This window comes from Mus pahari, chromosome 13, assembly GCF_900095145.1.
Source record: "Mus pahari chromosome 13, PAHARI_EIJ_v1.1, whole genome shotgun sequence".
NCBI lineage: Eukaryota > Metazoa > Chordata > Mammalia > Rodentia > Muridae > Mus > Mus pahari.
Genome location: NC_034602.1, coordinates 32,110,089 through 32,122,065, shown reverse-complemented (window position 1 = coordinate 32,122,065; position 11,977 = coordinate 32,110,089). Strand labels below are relative to the sequence as shown.

The window sequence follows — 11,977 nt, the reverse complement described above, 5'->3', positions numbered from 1 at the left end:
AGGGAAGCTCTCCTCTATCAGGGAAGGTGCACAGAGGCCTGGCGTTCAGATCTGCCTCCTGGCTGAAGATGTAGGCCCAAAACAGGGCCTGTCCCAGAAGATGTGTTGCCTCTGCAGTTTATTCACTCACCTGAACAGACTAGCCACTGAGGGACCCTGGACACAATATGACTCTCTCACCCGCTGTGGCAGACACAGCCCTCACAGGTGGCCACCTTCTCTGACAAGAAAGGTGCCCAAATTTCTGGAGCCTGAAACAGAGTCTGTCCCAGAAGTTAGGTTGCTTCTGTCTGTCCCAAAGCTGTGTAGCTTCTGAGGTCCACACTCTCGCTAGTGCAGACTGAAGCCTAAGCGTATTGGAGCAAAGATGGCTCTCCTATTGGCTCAGGCCTTGAGACCCCTCCCAGGCAGACACCCCTCCTCGGGTGGGAAAGGTGCCAGATGACTGAGCCAGAAACAGGATCTTTCCCAGAAGCTGTGTCGCTTCTGCAGACCCTTCTCCCTCTTTCAGCCCTTTCCTTTGGGGTTTCTCTCAGCTTTTAGCCTAGGCTGTCCTGAGCAGTATCAGTCACTCGCCCTGGCCTCCTCCACAGCACGTTGACCCTAGGGCAAGACAAGCACTTACTGCTTGCTTGCAACCAAATCTCCCCACCCTCCATTTGCTGTTTCCTGACCTTTGTGCAAAGCTAAGAAGGAAATATGCCCACTGAAAACCGCTGAGAACTGTGTGGGGAGTACTGTCAAAACTCAGAATTGATGCCCATGACCCAGAGGAGGGATGAAACAGGGCAACTTGCTCAGTGCAAGGACTAATCAGAGTCCCCCCAGTCACAGAGACACAGAAGACCCTGTGCAGCAAAACAATTCACGGTTGCATGTGAACCCTGGCAGATGGTTTATCTGTTTTATCTGCGAAGATATTAGTTATCAGTCGAGCATTTCTGAGAGCAGGTGGGGGCAACTCAGCCTGTGCTCTAGGAGAAACACCCAGCATAGGATCTACTCAGAGAGAAAGTGAGCACCCCTGGGCACATGCTCTGCTAAGACTCTTTAGTCAGTTAGGGCCTGCTCCCCAACTGTAATAGAAGCTTCGTGCACATGTTCCTGCTGTCTTCTTTGGCTACTGCCTTGGATAGATAGAATTCAACGGCTATTTGCTATGTGAATGAATGAGTGAGTGAATGAATGAATGAGTGAGTGAGTGAGTGAGTGAGTGAATGAATGAATGAATGAATGAATGAATGAATGAATTTACAGACAAGCTAATGGCAACATAGAAGTGCTGAAGGAACTCAGAGAGGAAACAATAATTGGAGGAGTTCATGGGGAAGATGTATTTGAACTTGAGCTGGAAGATTGGCGAGTATTTCCAGATACAGAGGACATAGAGACTGATCTGATCTAGCCTGTCCAAGTATGAGAAGAGACAGCTCAGAGGCCACAGCGTCTGACCTAGCACGGAGGACAGCTGGAGAACACTGTGATAGTGATGACTTTAAAGACTTTGGGCCAAGAATCTTGACTATTGTGGTTGAATATTTAGATTTTTGTCCAACAGGAACAGTGATCTGGGGAGGAATTTTAAGGTATGAGGGGTATTTGATGGCGTTTTGAGATGTAGAAAGATAATTCTTGCAGTGATTCTGAAGGTGGGTTGGAGGCCAGGAGGCGAGGAAAAAAAAGATGAGAGGGCAGACACACTTAAGGCCAAGCTAGAGACATGAAAAGCAGAGTTAAGATGGAGACTGGCTTACAGGAGTGAAAAGGAAGGTCTGGCATTGAAAGGCCATTTGGGAGCTGCGTGTTTGGATCCAGAAACAAGTGAGCAAGATGGCAGTGAGTGGAGGGGATGGAGGACACGCCCAGGCTCACTGCCTGGGATGCTCATTTAGAAGTTAAGCCATGCACAATGGAGTCTCCCAAGGATGAAGACCTGGGTCTATCGAAGTACGCTAAAAGAAAGATGTAGTCATTCATGTTCAGAACTTGGAGGAAACTTCAATGTGTAAACTAGATTTATGAATCAGTTTTACTCAGAAGGAAACAGAATAATAAAATAAAAAGCTACAAGGGATAATACAATCATTCGATAATTTTTAATTAAAGGGGGGAAAATGCAACATGTAACTGAAATCATGAAGTAGCACAGTCAGTTTCTAATGGGTCACGTTCCCCAGCGACAATCCCTGCTATTCCTGCTCAGTGTACTTATCATGTTGTATCCTGTGTATCGGTGTTGTGTCATGAAATTCTAAATAGGGAGGGAACCTCAGATGATCCCGAGGTTTGTCTTCGAAGGCCAAAGTCCTGTATGCATTCCCACAAGTCCACATGGGCTGGCTGTAGGTCAGGTATAAACCCAGACCCAGGAAGACAAGCCTTCAGGTCTCTGCAGTGGTCAAGATAAAGCTCAATGGTGTTGTCAGACATTAAAACACAGGTGAGGGGCTGGGGAAACGGCTCAGTGGGCAAAGGGTTGGCTGCATAAGACTTTGGATACCCAGAAGCCATGTAAAAGCAGAGAGTGGCTGTACATGCCTGTAATCCTAGCATTGGGAGGGGCAGAGACAGCTTGATAATGGCGACTCAGTGGCCCATCAATATAGTGGAAATGGTGAGCTCCACAATCCATGAGAGACCCTGCCCCCGACACAGGCGCCCACAAAAAACCCTTGGTGTGACTGGCAAGAGAACTTAGCGGGTGCAGGCTTTTGATGCCAAATATGACATTCCCAGAAGCCATGTATGTGTGCGTGGGAGGGTGGTGGAGTAGAGGGGGGAAATGGGGGGGGAAATCAACTCCCCAAGTTGTCCTCTGACCTCCAAGTACATCCTATGTGCATCACACACACACACACACACACACACACACACACTGATGTCCACCTCTGTCCACCACATATACATGTATGGGCAAGCATGCAGAGTGCTCATGTAGACACACACATATACACATATACAGAGACAGAGAGAGAGAGATGGGGGGGGCTAGTAAACAAGTAAATAGAAGTATGAAATAAAAACTCAGCTAGGAGCCATGAGGGAGGTAGCCTGAAAGGTCAGGATGGTGACAGGGTGCCTGACAGAAGCAAGTGGAATTGACGTGGAAGCAGAAGCTGAAGAGAAAAGACAAGGCCTGTCACAGACAGGGCTTCATGTGGCAGGGAATAGAGGATGTTCAAGGACAAAGGCATAAGGTTAAGCCACGCGGGGAGAGCATGAGGGTTGTGAAGTTAAGTCAGCTAACTAACTAGTTGTCAGGGGGCAATTGTGCAGGGAAGGAACCCCCCCCCCAGCAAGCATTTGATAAAGCCCAGGCAATGTCTGCAAAGAGAAGAGCATATGTGGAACCGGACTAATTAGATGGGCTAAGATGCATAACAATGATGGCTCATGATAGTAAATGTATTTAATGAATTTTAACAAATTAACTCAATTTAAAACCATTTAATCTCTTTGTAGAAAATGCCTTAGCAGAGTGCCTAAATATTACTTGGATCGGAGCTGTGCTTGCTAAATAGTCTGCCTTTCTACGTGGGATGATGCTTGCTAGACTTCTCAATTCAGCTGATGCAGTAAAACAGCTAGACTTGTGCCTGGCTCAAGTCACTGTCCTCACAGTAGCTTAACGGCCTCCTGTCAGCGACATAGCATTCCCCGCTTTTCCCTTGATAAAGGAGGCAGAGGAACTTGCCAAGCCTAAAGACAACTGAGTGAAGCACTGAAGGAGGAGAGACAGCCTCACCTTTACCTTGACCTAGGCATTGCCTCCATCTTAGCCCTGCCCGGTAAAACGGTGCCCCAAAACACAATTGCAAGTAATTAAGTTTCTCTAAACGTGTTTTTAGCCCCAGTGGAGATGCAAAGAGAACGCCAGAAAGATGTGTGAGGCTTTAATTACTCAAATCCAACTGGGGGGGCTGTTTCTATGAATGAATGCACTTCATTAATTTTTTCCTCCAGCTCTTTGCTGTTTCCCAAGCTATAATCCATTTTCTCTCATCCCAGGGGCAATAAAAGGACAACGAAAGAAGGATTCGGTGATCTGAGATTCCAGAACGTCTCTCTGCTGAAAAATAGGTCAGGATGTTTATTTATTTATTATCAGAGGAGTGAAAGTCTTAAATCTGTGACAGGTAAAGCTGACCGTCACGTACAGAAATACACACGTGTACGTACACACACACACACACACACACATACACACACATTCAATATACATAACACACAAAGAGAAACTCACACATATGTAGACTCACACATATGTAGGCTCTCAGAGACTCACATACAGATACATATAGATTTATACACAGATAATACACAGGTAGACCCACACAGAGACTCACATATACATACACACACACACACACACACACACTCACACACACAGAAGAGACTCACACACAGATTCATACACACAGACACACAGAGACTCACACACACATACACAGACTCATATACCCAAAAACAATGTTATCCTCATTGGATTACTTCACAAAGTCGAAGAAGAGACTTGAGGTGGGCTGGAGAGCCAGCTAGTGTGTAGATACATGCCTTGCCTGAGAGGCCCTGGACTCCATAGCTTTGCTGGCCGGGGCTTCTTCTACAGTCCACCCAAGTCTCTAAACAGCCCAGGAGAGACACCTTAGGGATCATCTATCCCTCTCCCTCTGAGCCCCCGGAGCCATGGTGTCCCTTGCCCCCCGAATGACTGGGATAACGGGCTGTGTATGCTAACACTCAAACCTGGTGCTCGGAACCTGTCACTCATCAGTGTCTTCCAGGGAGAGCCTCTCTTTCCAGCTGCAGCCCAAGGTCTTTGCATTCTGGCATCTCTCATCTAGTTCAAGTCAATCCATGCATTCTCCAGGTCCTACTATGTGTCACTCTGCCTTAGCTCGGCCATCCTAAGGTACCCTGTCAGAAGGTACCCTCTTCAGAGTGGATGAATGCCCTCCAGACAGAACAGACAAGTGATTTTTCACAAACATTTTAAGAAAAGGGAAAGTTGTAGCTGCACTCAGACTTCTTTAATGTTTACATTACACACATTTGAATAATGCATTTTAAATCTGTTTTTCTTATTTCTTGACAAAAGCAAGAGATGGGAAATGGAAGGGTTAGAAGCCTTCCTTCCGAGAGAGAGAGAGAGAGAGGGTTGAAGCAATTACATACATCAAAGTAATATTTACAGTTACATTTTAGGGGGAAAAGACAGAGAGGAGAGTAGTGGTTTTTTTTCCCCCCAGAAGCAAATTATTTCAGGATGTGTCATAGCATGCTCAAGATATATTAAAAAGAGCAACTGATGGTGCTTCTGCAACCTGTTCCAGGCCATTTATAAACCAATTTTTTTAAAATTCCCATATTCACACAAATCTCTCTACCACTGCATATTTTATAATGAAAGCATTATATGAATATAAATTAGTTTTTGAGATGTATAAATCAAATTAAAATGTCTGAAAACGACATATTTCGGTCCACTCTCTTACTTTAGTATCTATTAAACCAACGTGTTCATTTCCCATATAAAATGACAATCATTGGCATTGAGCATCAGAGGAGGGAGGATGCCGATGACGGGCAGTGTCACCCTGCACACTGCATCCCCTGGGCCTAAGCCAAAATTTCAGCCAACCTGCTAACTGATGGTGTGGCTTCCAGGAGCTATCTCCAGCTGTGAACTTCAGTAATGGTATTTGGGAAGGGTTGATTCTCCTCTATAGCTGAGTCCCCTGCACTCCAGACAGTGTGATATTTGGAAAGTGAACCAATGGTCTCTGTAGTGCCTGGACAATAGTAGATTCTCAATAAGTAATAGTCCGTGCCTACTCAATATGTGCTAGGTTGCAACTTAAGAGCTTATTAAGTAGCTCTGAACCCTGCCAATCAGATTGTCAGTCTCCCATTTAAAGGTGAAAAGAGACTAAAAATTCTCTCTGAGGCTACCCAGCTAGTTGTGACATGATTGCGATAAACCTCAGAGCCATCACTGTCACTAAGATAGAAAACCCTGAGCTCAAGTCTTGCTGCCTTCATATTGTTAAGCACGGATATTAAGTCTCCATCCTCCTCCCAAATTCAAATGTCCACTGAGTTCTTGGTAAAGTGTGTTGCTAAGCTTAGTGCTAGGGCACACAGGGGTCATATGGCCCAGGCTGTGCAGACCATCCCCACATCCATAATCTACGTACAACACTAAGATCAGAGAGTCTTGCAACCCTTCGAGGAGTTTGCCTGGCTCCGTTGACAACCACCGTTTCTCTTGTGTGCCATTTCCCATGAACATAGAGACTGAAACACTTCAGCAAAAGCTTTCCAGCTGGGATCACCCTCGGTCAGTATCCGGCCCTGGCATGCTCCACACACCGTAAAAGGAGTGTGTAAATTCAACATTCACAAGTTCGATCTGAATCAGCTATCTGTATCCCTATTTATAAGTATAGAAGTCAGTGTAAGGATGTAGCCCGCTGTGGTCATCATCATGGAAATCGTAAGTCGGGATAGCTAGATTTGAATTCAGAACTGAACTTCAAAGCCATTATCACTACTGGACCCTAACGATCAGCACACAGCTGATCTTCTCCGTGACTCCCCAGTTAGGGATTCAACCAGCCGTAGGTCAGAAACACTCTGCAGTGAGCATGTGCAGTGTTTTCTCTTCCTCATTCCCTAAGTCCTGCTGCCTATCAGATGTTCACACCATGCCTATAGTGTATTAGTAATTGTGAGTAATCTAGAGAGGCCTAAAGTCTAGATGGAGTAATGCATACGGTTAGATAAACACAAATATCAAAGTATTTATTAAAAAGAGATTCGATACCCATGGACTCTGGAATCCATGAAGCTGAGGAACCAATGCCTTGCAGACACCAATGGCAAGTGTGCTTGGTTTTCTGTTCCTAAGCATCACTAATCTACTCCTGTGGCAAAACCCCATCCAAGAGGAATAAGGGTATCACACGCCTGGTTATTGCATCACATCTATGATCAGGGCAATGTCTCCTGCAGTGATGTCTCTAGAGGCTGAGCCTGGCACCAGCAATCTTAACGTGCACTGGAACTCAGAAAGGTAGTTTCTCAGACTCTGAGATCCTGTGAGAAGTGCAAGCATTGAGGGACAGTCCCCTGGGTTTACACCAGCCCTCCTGTGACTCAGATGCACACTCAGGTTGGGGAACCTCAGTTTTACTGCTCCAGCCTTAGAGCCCAGGTGAGAGGCTTCTGGTCTTGTCCCTATGCTTCCATTCTGGCTGAATGGCATCAAATGGCATCAAATGGATGAAACGACGAGGCTATCATGAAGGACCATGGTATCAGGGTCTCTCCTACTACAATCATTTCTGACCCTTACATGGGCCTCCTTAAGGAATGAACAAAACACAGCTCTGGCCAAGAAGATGCTTGATCTGTGCTGGGGTGGGAGGGTTGGGGATGCAAAAACAGAAAGATATCACTCTTGTAAGGCTATACGTCCTGCACATGGCAGCAGAGAAGCTGGCCCTGTAGGGACCCAGGGAAAAAAAGGATCTTTTGGTCAACTGAAGGTCTAGCCAAATCCAGACTCCAGCAAGTAGCAGACCCAACACTCTGATCTCCGCCTTTGCTTTCCACAAAGCAATTTCTCTTTCCCGCTCCAAGCCTGTTCTCCAGGGAACAAGTGGCAGATGGCTGTAACATCTCGGTACCCTGAAAGGGCGGTCCTCACCCTTAGGAGTCAAGGACACCCATTGCTAGGCCTCTGAGACATGTAAGAACGGGAGTTGGCTAGCACTGTTGCCTGGCTGCTCTTCCAGACTCAGGTTTTTGTCTTGCCAAACACAGCCGCTCTGGGACTTCACAGCACTGACAAGGGTCATTGACTGTATCCACTCCATTATACAGAAGATAGGCTGAGCTTCCAAGTGACCCAATACACTCTCTGCGGATGCAAGCATCCCCTGGGGTGTCTGTCACCTTTTGTCTGAGCCGCACAACAAGCTCTTAGTAGTAGGTGCTAGGATAAGCCTCTGATGAAAGGGACCAAGGAAATGTAAGGAGAAAGTCAAGTCATGGCAGCGTTGTAGTGCTAAAAACCCAGGTTATTGGACACATCACTGTGCCCAGAGCCCTTTTCAGTATCAAGTGTACACTGGATACATTGACGTGGACGGCAGAGAGAACTCTAATCTGGGGACAAGGAAAGAGGGGATTGGGAATGTAAGGCAGGGACCAAGCAGAGAAGATCAAAACGAGGTGAAGAGGATTTCCAATTCTTCAGTCCACCGGAAGGGTCCCAACTAAAATGGGCGTGGCAAGCCATCCTGCTGTCTGACTTGCCTATGGTAGCACCCATCCAGGTGACCAGCTCCGTCGTCAGTTTTGAGCTTTGTCAGAAGTATTCTCTGCTTACGTGAAGAGGACCGTGACACTCAAGAACACGCTGCCTGTCCTCAGAAGTTCATCAATACAAGTAGCGTGCAAATAATCGCATGTAGCTTTCTAACTTAGCAAGAAGTTGCACAAGAGCTAGAAGACGGGTGGTCCAGATGGTTACTGGGGTAAGGGAAAGCTCGGGGAGATATGGGTGGTACCATATGTGAGGACTTCTCCAGCCATTTGCCCCAAACAGTGTTCACAGAAATTAACCAGATAAAATTGTGTAGAATTCTGGACTTCAAATGTGTAGAATACACATGTAGCAAAATAGCCACAGATGTGTATAGTTGGTATGTCCGAAAGAGGAAGATTCTAGAAACTCATCATGGAAGTTTTAAGAAACAGCAGGACCATTTGTTCACTTATCAAATAGAAAGCTGATACAATTTGGCCTTGAATACATTTCACTAGTTTCCAAGTACCATGGGATGGAAGACCCTCCCCAGTCTCCACTATTGTGAAAATGTAGACCTTCCCCACCCCAAGGGAATTGGTGTAGAAGACTACTACTATGTTTGGATAATCTATTAGCCTCGTTGTGATAGGACATGGCCTGCAAACCATTTCCAAGCCTACATCCTCATGGGATGCCTCAGATCCATGCCTCCTTTAGCATGTGTGCATGGCCTGCATTCTCTCACCCATCTACTCAGTCCTGCTCATTCACCAATATGCCTATGCTTAGGGACCAAGCTCCAGGCCCCAGATGAGGTGCCCATCTACTTTTAGGGACCACTATAGTTAGTCTGAGAGTTCAAGATGGGCTCTGTACCAGTTGTATGGTTGAATTCAGTCAAACAAGGGTAGTATGTACATCCAGGAAATACAGGAGATTTTTGTGGTCCCTTGGGAAATAAGAAAGGCTCTTGCATCCATCCGTTATGCCCTTCCCCCATCCCCCAAGACCATTGGAAACCCCAGCTGGCCCCTTTCCAATCACTCTGTGTGTTCCTAGATTACCTTACTGAGACACAGTTTTGCACATCTTTGCCACGCCAAACTCTGCGCTGCACCTCCAGTCACACCAGCCTGCTAACAGAGTCCTCCAGGTTCTCCACCCTCTGAGTATTTTGTGTGTGTCCAAACCTTAGGCCCATAGCTCTCCAGTGAGAGCTTCCTCCTCTACACTGGGTTCACCAGTCTGGGGGTGGAGCACAGCACCTTTGGCTCCTGCGGGAATCAATCATCTCGAGGCCACCCACCTGCAAAATGAAACGAGTTGCTAACATCTCTAATTCACCATTTGACACACGTGTTCTATGAGAGTCTGAGGGGGGAGACAACGACACTGATCCTCAGGGCAGTCTGTGTGAGTTCATCTTTTTGCAACATGCTCAGTTCCCAATGCAGACATTCAAATTAAGAGGGGGTGGGGAAAGGACTGAACTCAGAAATTGTGTCCCCTTTCACTTCTCTTCATATTTAAAACGAGTTTAGTACCTTCTAACCACATCAGCTGTCTTTCAAAAGCTACAGAATTTTATTCCGGAGTAACCTTCCAATTTTGTGAAGAGCAGTAAAATAAGATGTAGACTTAGAACCAGTAGTGCTTGGAAGCGTGGGTGATGAAAAAGGCTGATGATGTAAGATCACGTGAATTGCTTCCCTTGGGGTTTGCTACCAAATTCCAGGGGGCATCGAGTTATTAGTCTCTATTCCAGGAGTTCAACCCTGGAGACATGGCTCAGTCCCATCTCTGCGGGACCCAGATAGCACACCCGTGTTCCCGTGGATAGGAGTACACTGTCAGCGTCCTCACACCCAGTGTGCCAGGCAGCAGGAGTGGTGGGGGAGGGGAGTGTTTGTTTTAGTATTCTTTAAAAATTAAAGCTCATTAAATGCATTCAATTATTTAAAAGAATTAAAAATTAAAAATAATTCCAGGTTTAAAATTGATTTGTAATAAGCTTTCATATCAGAAAAACCACAGACGTGCGAGGGCAGATCTTGATCATCCTATAGTATGTGAAGTTGCCTGCCACACACACAGAAGTACAGAGGAAGGGAAAACCCCACTTCCTTCAGGCCCAGATGTGAAGGGGAGCCTGTAGCTAGAGAGTGAGGGCAGAGGATGCTGCCAGTCTCGTGCTCTTTCCAACTGTGGTCCATTTGCACATGGCTATGTTATTGATGCTGTTGACAAAAGGAAGCCAGAATACATCTTGTGATTCCCTGGCAAGGGGCAGCTTGCTAACATGCTGCCCTCTCCGGAGCCCAGGCAGAGCATATCAAATCCCCACGAAGGCAGGGAGCAGCGTCTTTTCATTCGTCACCGTCGGCTGTCAGGCTGCAAAGAGCATTAACACGGGAGCCTTTCCAGAGAGCTCGGCAGCTGCTAGTGTCAGGATGATGTCCACACTCCATCCAGACAGACCCACCATGCCCAGCCTTCTTCCATCTCGGGCAGTAGTGCCAGTCTCCCCACCCCCAACCCATTTTTTTCCCCAGCTCTCAGGATCAGAGCGGCAGGCTCTGCTGGAATAACAGCCCCTTCCCTGTTTCGCTGAGACTTCCTCTGCTAATTCACACGCTTGCATTGACGCACAGAGAGCCCCTAGGGTGCAGAATCCCCCGAGGACATGACATATGAATACCGGACTATCTATGGAGCCCCACCCAAAGTGAAGCAGATCAGCCTCTTTCAGACAGCCTTGGCAATGGGGAGGAAGCTTCCAGATGCACAACCCTCTGCAAGCTGTGTCGCTGCTCTAGGCTTGGGAATAACAAGGAACTCAGGGTGGAAACCTGACTCGGGCAGGAATTTGTCTTGCCACTCTAGGTGGGTTAAGTTTTACTTACATCTGCTGAGTGGAAGATAGAGATCTCATTGGCTTAAAACCTATGGCAGAAACTGGTATCTACTGCCACCAAACATGTTCTCCCATCTCTGTGTATGACTATTACTTGGTATGGCATCAAAACCCATAACATGAGATCAGCTCTCAAACATTCGAGCTGTGCACACAGTTCCGTTAATTATGCACATGCTGCAGCTACTAAGCCACTCCTAAGACCTATTTTCTTGTAAAAACCAAAATGCTGTAGCCTCAGATGCTCCATCCTCCTCCCGCCCTGGGCAGCCACCCTTCCGTTCTGTGTCATCAGAACTGAGATGCTGGATAGAGCTAGGCTCCTCGTCACAGCATCTGGGGAGTGACACCTATGGCTTTCTGGGAGTCAAAAGTAAAAGTGGGGACTGGGCTGTTACAGATCAGTAATGCCAGCCCTTGGGGGTGCTGAAACAGGAGATGGGGAGTTCAAAGCAAGGCCAAATGGGCCGTAGAGAGACCTTGTCTCAAAAAAAAAAAAAAATCTATTAAATGATCAATCCATAAATCTAAACTAAAAACAAAAACAAAATTGCATTGTGGGGGGGAAGAAATTGAGAAGATAAATATAAGTGTGTTAACCTCTGCTCAAAACATTGGGGCCAGCTCAGTGCCCAGACAGACAGACAGTCAGACAGATGATCAATGTGGTTTTTTTGGGTCATCTTTTGTTCCACTTGTGTACTAAAAGTCCTCATCCCAGAGTCCAGGGAGAGAAAGCACACTAC

At 46.6% G+C, this 11,977-nt stretch overlaps 1 protein-coding gene across 1 annotated transcript in view; it reads left to right on the top strand.

The window, feature by feature from the left end:
* Nucleotides 1-11,977, top strand: part of Clnk (cytokine dependent hematopoietic cell linker) — a 167,713-nt gene that overhangs the window by 72,811 nt on the left and 82,925 nt on the right. The window contains exon 3 of the mRNA XM_021211084.2: nucleotides 4,009-4,080. Within this exon, the coding sequence (XP_021066743.2) occupies nucleotides 4,009-4,080 (72 nt within the window). The remainder of the gene's footprint in view (nucleotides 1-4,008; nucleotides 4,081-11,977) is intronic.